Consider the following 14,842-nt stretch of genomic DNA (forward strand, 5'->3'; position numbering starts at 1 on the left):
TCTGTGAATGTATCAAGAAACCTACTCACTAATTACATTTGCAAATTTAAAGACGAAATTTGCAGCAAGTGTGACCTATAAGAAGCCCACTGGATTGTCAAAAATTAAAAAGGGTTTTAATAGATCCCATTCTGCTGTGAAACTGAGCTAGAAGACCCAAGTAAATGTTGTTTTTTGAATTTCATAATTCTGGGTAGAGAAAGCCTAAGTATCACCACAGACTTGATAAATTACTGTCACAAGAATTGGTCATCTGCTATAGCGTTTTCCTGCCTCTTAAGTTAGAACTAGACCAACATCCTCTTGCCAAAGAATTACTAAACTTTGTTGTTAACATTTATTTCAACTGAAACCTGATACTGAAGGAGCAAAGGTTTTCTTCTTTGTTTATTTTGAAAGAAGTTTTGTAAGCTTGATCTAACTGTTCCAGCTTTCACTTTAAAAAAATTGTAATAAAAAATCTGTGATGCAAATTATGTCAAAAATCTGCTCCTCTCAAATGCAAAGATGTTTTCTGACTGAAATAAAAGGAAAAGGAGCTTGAACCTACATGCAGATCAACAATACATGTCTGACACCTTTCCTGTCCTTCTCTTTCTAAAATCAAAGTCATCTCCTGAAGTACTAGCTCACATTTGTGGTTCCTGGAATAACAGTACATAATAATTACAGGAAAAGCAGACAGAAAAGCACTAATAAATGTTATTATCCACATCAGCTGGAAAATAATTTTGCAGCATTTTCTTCAAAAGGCTACAGAAGTTGGGAGGAGATGACACTAGAGATGAGTGCGGTGATAAGGCAAGACTTGGCAATCTGTACCTTGATACCTGCACAGGAAAACACTTCTTGAGCAGTCACATGCAAGTGCTACTTGAGGCCTACAGTGCCTCTGTGAACAGTGCTGACAGCTGGCACCCACCCGAGCTGATCTCACTACACCAAAAAGCCAAGTCACAGCACAGCACAATTGGACTGGCACTTCTCTATTTCTTCCACTCCACTGTGACAGCAACAAGCCCTTTTTCAGGGCTTTGGCCAGCATTGGGAAGGAGAAGGAAGACATTAGTTTTAGAACCAGATGCAGCTTCCTTCACACAAAAATCCAGAGAAAGAGAACAGGAGAGGAACATAAGGAGCATCAGACTGAAAAGAACAGCACTGCTACTTCTCTGCTGCTTGGGAGCTGCACCTGTGCCCAAGCCCAGAAATCCTCAGGTGGTAAGACTGGCTGGTTAGGGCAGGAAGAAACAATCTAACTTTTTCATATTACTGTGAGGGAATATTAAAAAAAAAAAAAAACAAACGTGTGCAAGCTTCTCTGGGGTGCTTTCTGCTGTTGGAGAACATTCACAAGAAAAGACAGTTTTCTCTCTGAACTACAGCTAGTATTTTGCAACATTTTCTGAATGCCTTGAATGGAAAACCAAAGACAGGTTAACTGATACTAAACATACTTATCTAAATACAGCTGTTTGTTTAGAAGCAGAATGAGAGATGCAGGGCAAGCATTTTATTGGATTTGTTCTGAAGATTTACTTCTGGGTGTAGACACTTTGCATTTTTTCCTGAGGGAGGGGCAAAGTTCTGCCTACTAGCATGCCTTCTACTGTGATTCATTCAGTGCCTTTAAGTTGCCAGGATAAACTATTGATTCAACATGGTAATGCTGCCTAATTCCAAACATGTGCATATCAACAGCACCAAGGTATGCAATCCCACAAAAACGGATGATTTTGAAAGACCAAGTGGTGTAATGTGTAATGAGGAAACCCTGCCATGCCATCAGATAGTACACTGACATATTGATACGTATTATCATAGCTTTTAGACTCCTCCATTTCAATCCATGACATGCTGTCTTGAGGAAGCACAGAGGCTCATGGCATTTCACTAAATCTTACAGTTTGCCCTGCAGTTTACCTGGCAATTCCTGAAAGTAAGGAGGAATGCACTGAAATAAAAGAGTTGATGCATCTTTAATGTTCAAAATTAGTATGACACACCTTGGATCATAAAAAGTTCATCACCAACTGACAAAGTAGAAGTTATTTCAGAGTATGGGAGTGTTACAGACTCACCCCACTCTTCATTCTTATGTATGTCACAGCTTTGCCTTCATTTTGTGATGTATCAGGCACTTGGCAATAGTGGCCCAGAGTAGCACTGCCACAGCTAAGGATATGCCACTATAATACTGCCTTTAGTAACAGCTCAAATATAAACTGCTCATCATGCCTGCCTCTCATCGAGTGTTATACAGCATAACTAGCATTAGGAACACAAACCCAAACCCCAGACCTCTCCTTTTACTCCAGAAGGAGGTAAACTTCACTTTCAGAAAAAGTGTTCATGGTCTACTCCTGGCAAAAACAACAGCAACCCTGAATTCCCACCGGAGGAGAGCACCTTTGGAGAGGCTGCTGTTTCCTTCCCTTGCCTCCTCCATACAGCTGTCCAACACCACCAGCCAGTACCAGGACAGAGGCTTCTAAGAGCCTGCAGAGAGGATCCTCTGCTGGCTTTGCAGCAAACTCTGCTGCTGCAGGAGGAGGAAGAGTCCAGACTTTCTGGCCCTAGCACCTCATCCCTGCTGTTTGGGGCAGGTTGTGCTGTCTCCTCACACCTCTCAGACTCCCTGTCTCATTCTCCTAACACAAACACAAGACCTCTCTCTCTCTCCAGAGCAGGCCTTGGGCCAAAATATCAATGCTAGTGGTGGCTTGTGTCCTGGAAGGCAGCTGTGCTACCCTTGCAGGTAGGGCTCAGTTTCCCCACTGGCAAAGAAAATTGGTTCAAAACGCACACGACAGTCACTTGGACTGTGAAACCAAGCATGGGGATGTGAGGAAACGAAGGGTGTGCAGACACCCTGCAACCTTAGCTCTGCCTCCCTGTGCATGCACAGCAATGGCACCCTGTGGGTATCCCTGTCCCACAACCTTTGCCTCAGTCACCAGAGGGGCAACCATAAAGCAAGTGATTCCTCATTCTGAAAATAACTTAATGACTCTTTTAGGGGCATGCGTGGAGAGAGGGTTTAACTGCTTGATGTAACTGCATTTTTGCCTGCCATCAATCCTGTCTACCTGGTCATTTCCTTACCCACCTCTGGATGATTTACTACCCGGAGCTCACACAGCTTTGAGCAGGAAGTGCTCGGGCTCCCACTATGCTTTAGTCATATAAAGTAAGAGACCTCAAAATATGAATCAAAATTAAGAGATGCATGATCCTAAATCAACATTTCACAATTAACTGTAAAGGATCTTGGTACCAATGTGGATACTGAGTAACTAAAAACTGAGGAAATTAAAAAAACTGTATGAAATTTCAACAACTTTTAAGAAGAGCAGGAGTCACATTTAAGATCTCCTTAACTTGTTCCACATAACCACCTTCTTCAGATAGGTTTTCCTTTTCTACACATTACCGGTTCCAAATTTAACTGCAAAGACTTCAAAACTACTATGTAACACTCAGGATTTAGGTTTCCCCTACTAAATTTCAATTAAATATGTACAGGAGAAGAAAAAATGCAGGAGAAAGATGCCAAATAAATTCCTTGAGAAGCTTTTAATTATATGAACCATTTTTCTTATCAGTAGGATGACTTTTGGTGATCACATTTCCACTGGTAATATCCTAGTGTCACAATTAATATTGGTTTATCTTTTATCAATCCACTGATTAGATTTGTGTTTTTAAAAAGCTGTTTTAATCAGGAACTTTAGTCATGCAGGGCTTTTTTTCTCCCTCTAATTAACTAAGATTAAGCACTGTAAAGAAGTCCAAACAGTAATTTCTAAGAAAACTATTAATAGTTTAAACCACTGAACACGAAAACTAGGTATTAGCAGTTATACTGTTTATGCAATTAGTACTTGGAGAAGTATTTTTAAGTTTAACTTAAGTTCCCCTTTATTTCTGCACTTTCCTCTATGCTGATTTTAGTAAGCAAAGCAATCGCTGACTACAAACTACGCTGTTTGTAGTCTCAGCTCTGTATTTTCCTTCCCTGAGCTTCAAGATCAGAGTTGCAGGTTAACTTTCCTACTCTGTGTTGAGGTGGGGGACATTCACCTGAATAGAGAATGTTATTATTTTTTCAGTTTGCAACTCAAAACAATTACCAGGTTTTTGCACTGAACCTAGATTTCAGAGCTGAAACTCTTTCCCAAAAAAAATGTCTCGAATTCCATTTATAAAAATCAGATGAACTCCAGTAGGATGTGAAAGAACACATGGGTCAGTTTTAAAAGCACATGTGCCAAGAGCACACAACTCTTAAGTTAGGGTAAGGAAAAATAAAAGTGAAACTAGTTCTGTTTACTTGGATTAAAATCTTGAGCCCTTCTTCACAACAAGAATTAGAAAGCAATTTCTTGGAAAATTCAGAGGCAGAAGGGCTACACTGAGACCAGAACCTTTCACTCATCAACAGAGCTAAAGGACAAGCCAGCAGACATCTCTCTCTTTTAAATCTTCCAAGCGAGATCTGCAGTGCTGCTGCACAGAGAGTGGGAACTCTGATATGGAAACTGGGGCCAAGGAAGAGAGGATCAGAGGAATGGCTATCTCTGCCTCCGCGTCCTGTCCTTCCCAGCTTCCCTTTGCCATTCAAGCACTCCCAAGGAAAGGACCCTGACAATAAAATGCCTGTACTTGTGAGAGTTACGGACACCCCTTAGAAAAGATACTGAAAATTTTAAACATATACACCTTTCTAGATTACGGCCTGAAAAAGGTAGTCAGGGTTTTCTTACAGAAACTGTAGTTTACTGATCCAAGCTTGTTCTAACAACACTTTTCTTTTTGTTACACTGACATCACTATTTTGAAGTTATTATAGAAACAAGGTTCATCTGGGTAAAAAGGTTGCAGTTGTTAAGGTGAAGCAGTTCTTTAAGCAATGGCTGGACACAGCGAGTGAAAGCAAGGCAGCAGGTAACTGCCAAGAGGGAACTGCGTGCAAACAACTAGTTGAGGAGGAAACCACTTGTCCTTGGAAAAAAAAGATCACAAGTTAGGGCTTAAAGAAAACTTTTCACATCTGTCAAATCTGCCTTGGTCCCACTTAGGTAAGTGACATTTCCTGGGTTGGATCTTCACTGTCTTCCTCTGGCACTTCCAAATTCAATGCTTTTTTTTTCACTAGCAGCAAAGAGCAGAGTGCAACAAAACACTGGGTCACATTTTCGTCATGCTGTTTCTTTGTGGTTCAAAAAAAGATTTGGAAAGTGTTACACACCCTAGGCAAAATACCCAAATTTCCTCTGCCAAGAAACGCTAATGCTAAAAAAATGCTCAGATGACTTCAAACCATATGCACATCTGCCCTTTTTGTCACCGGGGTCCTCTCATTTGTTTGAGGGTTTCATTGCTGCCTTCTGAGAATGAGGAAGGGAACCCCAGCAGAAGAATCAGGAATGAATAAAAAGCACACAAAACACTACCCAAGGATGCGACGTGTGATAAGATGAACAAATAAGCTCCTATTGTGTGGTGTACTTGTTCCATCCCCTTCCCAGTACTTCAGATATTGTCCATACCAATATCTTCATCTGCCTGAATTCCTTACTGAAACACTAGGCCCTCTCAATATTACTTTTTTTACTGTTCCTCTAGTAAAAACTATCAAGAGGGCCACAAAGGCTCACTTGCAGATAAGGAGAGAAAGCTAAAGATATGGTCTTCAATGCAGCAGTATGGTCAGCTCTGATGATAACCCACACATCTGCCTGAACTCATAGTTTGCTCTAAGTTTATAAACTCAGAAACATTTTAGTCTTCAAGAGTAATGCAAGCAGATCGTTGTCTTTTTCTGAAAAAGTTTCCCATAAGTCAGCATTTAACACACGGTTGATCCAAATCAGAAAAGTGCAAAACCCTAACTTCCTAAACTAACGACTAATCTGAAGTCCCTTAGAAAAAACTGCAAGTGTCACCCACTCGTCAGCTTAAAGGCTGTCAGCGAGTGTCAGCCGCTATCAAATGCTAAGCTTTTGGAGCACGGGTACGTTCCCCTCCTGGAGCAGCCGGGACAGGGAAGCCGAAAGCGGTGGTCCCGGCCGCCCCGGTGGAGTGGGGGCACAGCGGGCAGCAGGAGCGCCCGGGGCGGGGGAGGCTGCTCGCCGCTACCCGCCTTCCAAGCACCTACCTGGGCTGAGGGAGGGAGCGCCCGCGCGGCTCTGAGCCGAGGTCTCGGGAGACACTGTCAGAGAGCCAAAGAGAGGAAGAAGAGAAGCGGGGACCCCCGGACCACGGAACCCCCACACCGCCTCCCGAGGCCACAAGTCAGGCCGGCGTGCAGCCAGGCGCCCGTCCCGGGCCCGGCCCCCCGCCCCGCCCCGCGTCCGGGGCGGCCGCGGCCTGGGGGCCGGACAGGGCGGTGGGGCCGGGGCCTGGCGCCGGCAGCGAGGGCGGGGTGCGGCGGGGGCGGGGCGGGGAGGGCGCCCCGCCAGTCGTAGCCCCCCCGGGGCCGCTGCCCTCGGGCAGCTCGGCGGGTCCCGCTCGGCCGGCGAAGGGGAGCAGGGGAGGAGTCCGGCGGCGGCGCCCGTACCGGGGCCGCCGCGGTGCCTCAGCCCCTGCCCCGCTTCGGGGGATGCGGCACGGCCCGAGCACCCCTCGCTATAGCCAAGATCGCGGCTGCCCTGCCCTGTTCTCTCCTTCCCTTCCCTGTCCGGCCGCTCCCGGCTGGGCCGCGCGGTCTCGGCCCCAGGGCCCCGAACTGCCGCCTGCCCGTGGTGGGTGGGGGGAGGCGCGGCAAACTTTCCCCTCTCCGCGGCGGGGGCTGCCGCCCCCCGGCCCGGAGCCGCCCCGCCCCGCGGCGCCGGCTGCGGTGCTCACCTGAGGCCGGGGCGCACCGCGGCTGGAAGCGGCGGCGCAGCTGGTGCAGGATGACGCGGAGGCCGATGCAGTACACCCGGAGCAAGGGCACCAGCGCAGACAATAGCGACATGGCCGCCTCCCGCCCCGCGGCGGCAGCGGGCTCGGGGCGCGGCGGGGAAGGCACTGGACTAGCAGGCGGCCGGCGCAGTGTTTCCGCCGGGCCGGGCCGGGCCGGGGGGCGCGGCGCGGCCCCCACCCACCCACGGAAGGGAAAGCGCCGCCGCTGTCACAGCAGCGCCCGGGCTCGCCGCGGCTCCCGCCCTTCTGGGCATGTGCGGTGGCGGGGGAAGGGAAGGGAAGGGGCGGCGGCGGGCGGACCGGCCTCGGCGGCGGCAGCAGCGACAAGGCGGCGGCTCAGCCCCCGCCGGGACGCCCGAGTGGCTGGGCAGGGGGAGACGGAGCGGGGCGGCGTGCGCGGAGCTGCAGCCGCGGGGGAGGCGGTGGCGGCGTGACAGCCCGCCCGGTGAGGCCGCCGGGGCTGGGGCGCAGGGACTCCTGCTGCCCCATCTGTGACAGCTACAAGACAGTCAGTGCCTAGGCGGAGTGAGGCGCACGGCGTTGCTTCAGGATCCCGTGGCTGAAAGCGCTCATCGGGGTTGTCTCACCATTTCCCTTCAGTCTGGCACAAATGAGGGGCTGCTGCGGACTCCCACGGCGTCACTGGGTCTGGGCACGGCCCCTCTCACCTCGGGCATCCCTCAGGCTCACTCCTCTCGAGGTCTCAGTTGCAGGTACCGATTTCTCCAAATGTAGCTCGCTGTACGCAGCTTTCCTACCTCAGGAGGCGGAATTTTACACCTGTCTGACGAATACCTTCTTTACAGTGATAACTGGTATATCGCATGCTCTATCGTGTTGTCAGTTTTCAATGCTCAATCTGAGTACTCGGGACAGAGAAGCGGGTCCTGTCTGCCAGCTCTTGCGGTAGGTGACTGATTTCGGCTACAGGAAACAGAGCGCCTAGTCCTGATGCCGTAGCTTTCATTCACAGAACCGGTGGGTTTTCAAAAATGCAGATGAGCCTCAGTATCGATACAAACCAAAATCAGTCATTGCACAATAGGAGACGTTGGCCTATATATTCAGTTTCAAATCTTTAGGTAACTTTTTGTCTCTGAGAAGGATGGGAAGCCATACAAAGTTCTGGAAGTGTACTTGAAATGCAGTCTCCTAGCCTTTAAAAAAAACCCCACTCCATACTTTCTAAAAAACAATACAATTAACAAGATACTTTTTCAGTATCAGATTACATTGCTCAGCAGAACTGACTTCATGTCTTCTGTCAGAAATACACCTAGAGTAAAAGCATAGTGTGTAGTTGCTCCAGGACAAAACCAACCATTTAATTTTATAGATCTCTGGTGATTTTTTTTATTAACACAGAGAATTAGGCAAACATAAATTATAGACATCATTAAGTCACATCAATGAGAGATTCATTCTTAATGTATATTTTTTGCAACCATGCATGGAGTACTAGAAAGAGCAACACATAAAACAACATGAAAGAAGAAACACATTTACTAAAGGTGAATTATTCTTTCAAGTTATCTCAGTAAAAATCAAATCCCGACTCTTTTATGTTGCTTTACATCCTTTTCTCAGAACTACAACATTAATGAAAGCCCTTTCAACATTAAACTGTGAAACTTGCCTACAGTGTATTTACACAATCTGTATATAAATAAACCATACTTTCTCAGGTTTTCTAGTATAATAAAATCAATTGATGCATATTCAAGCTACTGCAATAAATACTCTGTCTTTTTTCAGGCAATGCTATCCAAGGAATTAGACTAACTGGAGGGAAAACTGATGGATTAACATTACAGTCTTACTGGACTCACTACTTTTTCTCAGCGTGTTACAAATGATTTTAAACCCTCCATGGTTCATGAGTACAGTGTCACAGAAAAGATGAGAAAATTTTTTCCAACAATATATTAAATTATTTTTTTCTAAAGTCTAATGGGACATGGAGGAAGAATGAAAATAATTACAAAAGGCTGTAGTCTTTAAATCTTTTCAAATAGTCCTCTAATACATCCTTATTTTAATGAATACTTTCTTTTCTTTGGTTTTCAACAACTTGCATCTTATTATTGACACTTTGGTTTTTCTTGCAGTCATTTACTCCAAAGCCCCAAGTATTCAGGCTGGAATCTCATCCATCTACTTCAGATACCTCACTGAGACATTATTACCTCAATGAAATTTTAGGTGTCTTAGCCCTGGAAGGGACAAGAGGAGCAATCTAATTCCTCAGCTCTGCTGTATGGGCAGAGGACACAAAGAGAGGCACTTCTGAAGACCTGCAGAAAATGACATCTTTCTTTGAGGCACTTAGAGTGCCTCCTTCCTTCCACTGACTGGAACTGAACTCCCAGTGCCAGTGGGCAAAGCCAGCCTGCAGCTAGAGCCCTGATGTCCTCTTGGAAACTCATCTGAAACACTCCTAACACTCCATCAACACAGGATCCAGCCTCTCTATCCCTACTGCAGGACTGACGTTAATGAGATCACAGTGCTTCCACCCACATTTTGCATAAAGATGCAAAAACTTGTAAGAAAGGAAGTGGGTGATGTTTTTAGACTCTAATTAAGCCCTGAGCTCCAACTTCCCAGCAGAATGTTAAAACCAGCAACCATGGGATAGTGTGGATGGTGGGTGTTGCAGCTGAGCACCTGTGCAGCCTGGAACACATGAGGCACAGGGCCACATCAGAGAGGACACAAGCAAACCCAAGGTTGGCCTAGCAGCCCAGATGCTCTCTGGCACAGGGTGGAGAGTTACAAGGTTATGCTTTGCTTTTCTTGTCTGTTGTATGACACATCTTTTCCACATGGAAGTTTGCTGCCCTTGTTTTTTCTTCTCTTGAGATGAGAACTGGAGCCAACAACTCCTTGCATCCACACACAGTAGCAGAGGTTGATGCTTTCTGCCCAAGCATGGTGTAATGGTTGGGGTAGTCTTGTAAGATGTCAGTGACACATCAGTCCCTCTCTAATGGTAAAATGCACACTTGCACTCCTGTGCTTAGCTCAAGTCATGCCCTCAGCCTTTTGCACCTATGTGGGAGCTGATGGCCCATGACCGAAAAAGCCAGACATAATTCTGACTGCTGCTAATTTTTCAGGCTTCTAAAAGGGATCTAAATGCCTGTCTTCCTAAGCTGGATTGTACTGGGACTTGAGGCAAGAGATAAGTGCCTATCTCCCCAGAACAGGATCTCCTTAACATGTGTGGGTGAATATAGTTAAATGCCTGAGGAGCTTTCAGGTTCAGTAGGGAGTTGCTCACAGTAATAGGCAGTGCTGGGAAACAGTCACTTGGGATTACATCTGGAATTCATGGTAGGGGTTTTTTCACCTGCGGACAATTTTGGCAGGCTGCCTTTTTTGTTTTGGTTTGGTTTGGTTTTTTTTTTTTTTTTTGGCATATGCCTTTTTTTTCCTTCCTCTATGCAAGAAGAGTAATTTTAGGTTCCCTCAAACTAGACATCATCTTGCATAATATTGGGCACTTGAGCATAGCAGGCCTGTACAGAGCAGTAAGCTCTTAGGCAGCCTATGTAGTAGTTACTTGGAAAGAAACTTTGCCAAAGGGAGAGGTGTCTGCAAGCTACACAGTCCTGGGGACTGAGAGCTCCTCTGCTGTGGGCAATCTGAAGGGACATACTGTTCTTCAGTTACAATGGGGAAGATAGACAGTAGATTGTTCTAAGATCAACTCTAAGATCAACCTTCTGTGTAACAGAACCATCCTACAGCATTTCCCCATGAATGGGGATGGCTTTTGGTCCCTATCAGCCTTTTTCAGGTATTTCACTTTTCAAGAAAATGGTCTCATTGGGAAAAGAATTACCTTTGCCAGTGTGGCTATAAGGAGGTGACACCCAGGAACACAGTAAAGAAAAGAAATCTGAGGGTTTTTTAGCCTAGCATTTAAGTTCATGGTAAAGAGGCAACAGTGTTCAAATCCATATTCCCTGAAGAATCTACACTTTTTAGACTAGAGAAGAACAGGACGAAATATGGACTAATGTCTTGGAATAGGGACAACTTCTCTCATCCACAAAATGCTCCAACCACTCAGCTACTATGCAAGAAGCATAGTATGCTTATTGTTCCTGCTGAGTTGTTTTGTTTTGTTTTTTTTTTTAATCAGTCATGTCTGCAGCAACTGTTGTATTTGTACATCTAAGTATTCAGTGTATGTCACACTTTCAGGATCTATCTGGTCTGAAAAGCCTGAAGCATGAGTAGTTTGGTCTGGTTGGCATTCCCCTTCCCTCATATGCCTTCTCCATATCAGGTAAGTTCTGAGCATCCCCCCTGCCTCTCAGTCAAGACTCAGAGACCAAAGAGTTAGAAGAAGGTACGCAGAAAAAAAGCAATTACAAAAATACAATTTTTTTGTGAAATCTCCAAACATGTCTACCCACAAAACTTGCATGGAGACATAAGGCAGGTGAGGTGCTAACAAAAATACACAAGCTTTTGTTAAAAACTTCTATCATAAAATGCTTTAAAATACTACATATATTTAGAATTGAACAGGGGTATTAATAGGCTTCACACTGTACATGGCAACTTGACTTGGCTGAAAGAAGAACAAGTTATATGGAAATTCTAGATGTAACCAGCATTATTTCAGCAGTGGAAATCAGTTCTTATGTAATTCCTGGATTTATTGGAAAATGTCTGTAAGTAGATTAACTGATTGATTAACATACATGAAGTTTCAAAAGCACTTTGACAAAATCCTGTGCACAAGGGATGATAAGCACTCAGGGGATAAGAACCAGCATATATGTGAAACAGAAGAATAGAAACAAAACCCCACAGAGAGTCAAACAAAGGAATTGATTTTCATCAGAAAATCACAGCAAAAGAAGAACAGGGTGTCAAGGTTCCATTGAACAGCCAACTCTGGCTAATACATTCCTTAATGCCTCAGATGGAGTAAGGGAAAAGCTATTGCATTATAATGGCATGGTGTTTCTGCTAGTCAGGACAGGAGAGGAGCAGAGGAATTTCAGACATTTAAACAAGCAGGGTGTACTGGCAATATTCCAACACCAAGAAAATAATGCTATTAAATAAAAAAAAGATTAATTATGCCAGCTATAGAAATGGCTTTGTTGACAGTTCATTTGTGTTAAAAGATATCTAGTGTCAACAACTGCCATGTGGTTATTTCAGTGTTTGTATAGGGATGTCTGCAAGCACCTGTGGCATTCCCTATGCAACACTGCCCAACCTGTAGCTAAGAGTATTTTGTTGGGTTTCAGTAAATGGACAGAAAGATTATTATGATCCAAAGCAAGAGTGCTCCATGACACCCAGGTCCACCATGTGTCTTTGATCTCTTCCTTAGCAATACTGTAAGACAAACACATCTTTCATCAGTGTGGCTAGCACCATTCTAATATGAAGGAAATAATAAAGCAGAATCACCCCTCAAAAACTGGGCATTGTGAGTTGATCTGCACATGTATTTTTGTTGCATTTGCTTGCAAGAATACTTGAGTGCTACATAAAATAATACTGCTCAAGGCAAGGTTTGTGGGGAGAACGCAGCAGACCAGCTTTCAGGTGCATGTAATCCCATAGTCCAAATGGGACTATGACAGCACTGCTACTTTTGGTATTGAAGGTTTGAAAGCAGGGTGCACTGGTCTCATCTGTGCTGTTTCTGGGCACTTCCTGAATATTGCACTCACTGCTGTTGCAGCTGGCCAGTCAGCTTCAGGAAGCAGTTGGATTGAATCCTTGAGGACATGAGAGTCTTGGTTTTGGTCATATCAGCTATAGACAAGCAGGTGACTCCATGCCACAAGCAAGGTGTCCTCACACTGATAGTAGATGGGTGACCAGGTCAGGGAAGCTGAGAGATGGAGTTTGAATCAAGATCTTCAGCGATGGACAGAATTGGCCAAAATGGCAACGACTAGTGCCCCATGCACATGCATGTGAGTTTGGGACTGTGACTGATGTTTTAGACAGTCAGTGGAGGCACCTTCTGCTGCCAGAAAAGCAGGTGTTTTTTCTTACCTCTTGTGAGCTTTTCATACAGCTTGAAGTGACCCCAGACTGTCTGTGTGTGCCTCACATCAGTATGAAGATACTTTTCCACATGTATTCCTGTTTCAACAATTGACTTCAACAATTGACAATTTACTTGTTAGATTGGATTCTTACATGTTGTCTTTAGGACCCACACTGCTTTTGCACTTGGCTCCCTGGGGGCAGTTCTGACCTCAGTGCTCTCCCAAGGATGGGAAGAGCATCTCTTATTTCTGTTGATGTTTCTAAAGACTGACTGGGTGTTTCCAGCTGCCTGTCTCTGAGACTGTGGCATATGAGAGAGCAAATGCAATGATGGATAAAGAGATGTGTAAAACAAGCTGGAGGGAAGATCAGGCCAAACATGATGCAAAGGAAGACATGCATGTGACAGAAGATAGGAACTGTGAGAAAGCCTAGAGGTTGGTCCACGTTGGTTTAACTTTGCTAAAAAATGTTCCAGCTCACTGCTAACCTAGATCATGTCATGCAGTGCGAAGGATGAAGGTGGGCAACCTTCTGGTCTGTAGGGTGAGGATGTTTGAAAGCAAGTGGAGCTGAAAAGCCTGGTGCAGTAAAATCACCTATCTTGTGGCAGTGCTGGGGCGAGGGGCAGCTGCCCCTCCCTGACCCCAGGCAGGGATGTGCTGAGGGGTGAACTCACAAACAGGTGGGATGCAGCAGTGACCTGAGCTGGGACATGTGCAGGGCCCTATGTTCTCTTTCTCCCTTCTATATCAAATACACTGGGGGATTATTGAGAGTAGGAAATGGTCTGGCAGTTCTTTGAATCTACTTTACCCTTATTTTTATCCCTTCCCTCTGGAACAGATGCTTTGCACTACTCTTTGTCAATAGGTCCTGTCTCCCTAATCTCCCTAGACACTTATTACTGCTGCAGCTTGTTCCTCTAACTTTTTCAGCAATCTCTGCACTGTTACTTCTTGTCCTGGGACAGCCAATGCTCTCTCCCATTTTTCCCAATTCCATCTCACTTTACTTTCTAATCACCAGACAAACCTGTCTCTCTATCTGCCTACAATCACTGGATTCTCTGTTCTCTTGATCACACCTGCCTGTCAGTTGTCCAAAAAGATTACGTATGCCTTGAATTTTCCACTTTAATAAATGAATGATTGCAGTGTTATATAACTTGTTTATGTTTGGCTTGTGCACTGCTGGTTTGGACTTCAGCTATTCTATAGCATTACATTAATTCACCAAACACAAAGGAGCTGTGTGAAAAGCTCACATGGCCAAGAAATTAACAGACTCAACATTTTAAAATTGAAGGGAAAAATTAAACAAAAGAGTAAGTAACTCCTGCTGTTCTTGAGGACAAATTCACATATGGCATAGACAAGGAAAGAGGAGACATCTGATGGCTGAGGAGACATTTCTCATTCCTTGTCCTTGAGACTTTTGCAAGTCTCACTAAACACTGAGCTTTATTTTTCATTCTTCATCTCATTTTTCTCAGCATAAAAGCAAATCAAAGTGTGATCAATGCCGAATTGTCTTAAGAACAACTGCAGAGAAGATTCAGCAGGGTTCACACCTTGCACTTTCTCCAATATTTGTGTGTGAGGAAGTGCCAAATGTTCCAGAATTGTAGTTTGACCCCCTAGAATGTATGCCCTAGAAATTATCAAAGAAAATTCATTCTGCTTATAAAAATAATTTAAAGGATGGAAAAAGCCAAAGGCTCATCCTGACAGCTGTTAAGAACACACTTTCAGTTTTGATTGATCACTGGAACATGCTCCCCAGGGAAGTAGTCATGGCACCAAGCCTGCCAGAGTTCAGGGAGCATCTGGACAATGCTCTTAGTCACATGGTTTATTTTTGGGCAGTCCTTCAAGGAGCAGGGACCTGCAATCAA

The 14,842-nt window shown here is 44.9% G+C and overlaps 2 protein-coding genes across 6 annotated transcripts in view; both read right to left on the reverse strand.

The window, feature by feature from the left end:
* The window catches only part of DHRSX (dehydrogenase/reductase X-linked), a 162,751-nt gene extending 155,647 nt beyond the window's left edge, over window positions 1–7,104 (reverse strand). Inside the window, exon 1 of the mRNA XM_036398972.1 lies at window positions 6,850–7,104. Coding sequence (XP_036254865.1) covers window positions 6,850–6,961 — 112 coding nt within the window. The 5' untranslated portion in view covers window positions 6,962–7,104. The remainder of the gene's footprint in view (window positions 1–6,849) is intronic.
* ZBED1 (zinc finger BED-type containing 1) overlaps window positions 1–14,842 on the reverse strand; it is a 54,423-nt gene that overhangs the window by 4,923 nt on the left and 34,658 nt on the right. The window contains exon 1 of one of the 5 annotated variants that reach the window (XM_036398556.1): window positions 6,850–6,936. The exons of 3 other annotated variants lie outside the window; for them this stretch is intronic. The gene's annotated coding sequence lies outside the window, so the exon portion shown is untranslated. Of the gene's footprint in view, window positions 1–6,160; window positions 6,184–6,849; window positions 6,937–14,842 lie in introns of those variants that run through there. One more of the 5 variants, XM_036398858.2, reaches the window with a different exon arrangement.

This window comes from Molothrus ater, chromosome 2 (genome assembly GCF_012460135.2).
Source record: "Molothrus ater isolate BHLD 08-10-18 breed brown headed cowbird chromosome 2, BPBGC_Mater_1.1, whole genome shotgun sequence".
Lineage (NCBI taxonomy): Eukaryota > Metazoa > Chordata > Aves > Passeriformes > Icteridae > Molothrus > Molothrus ater.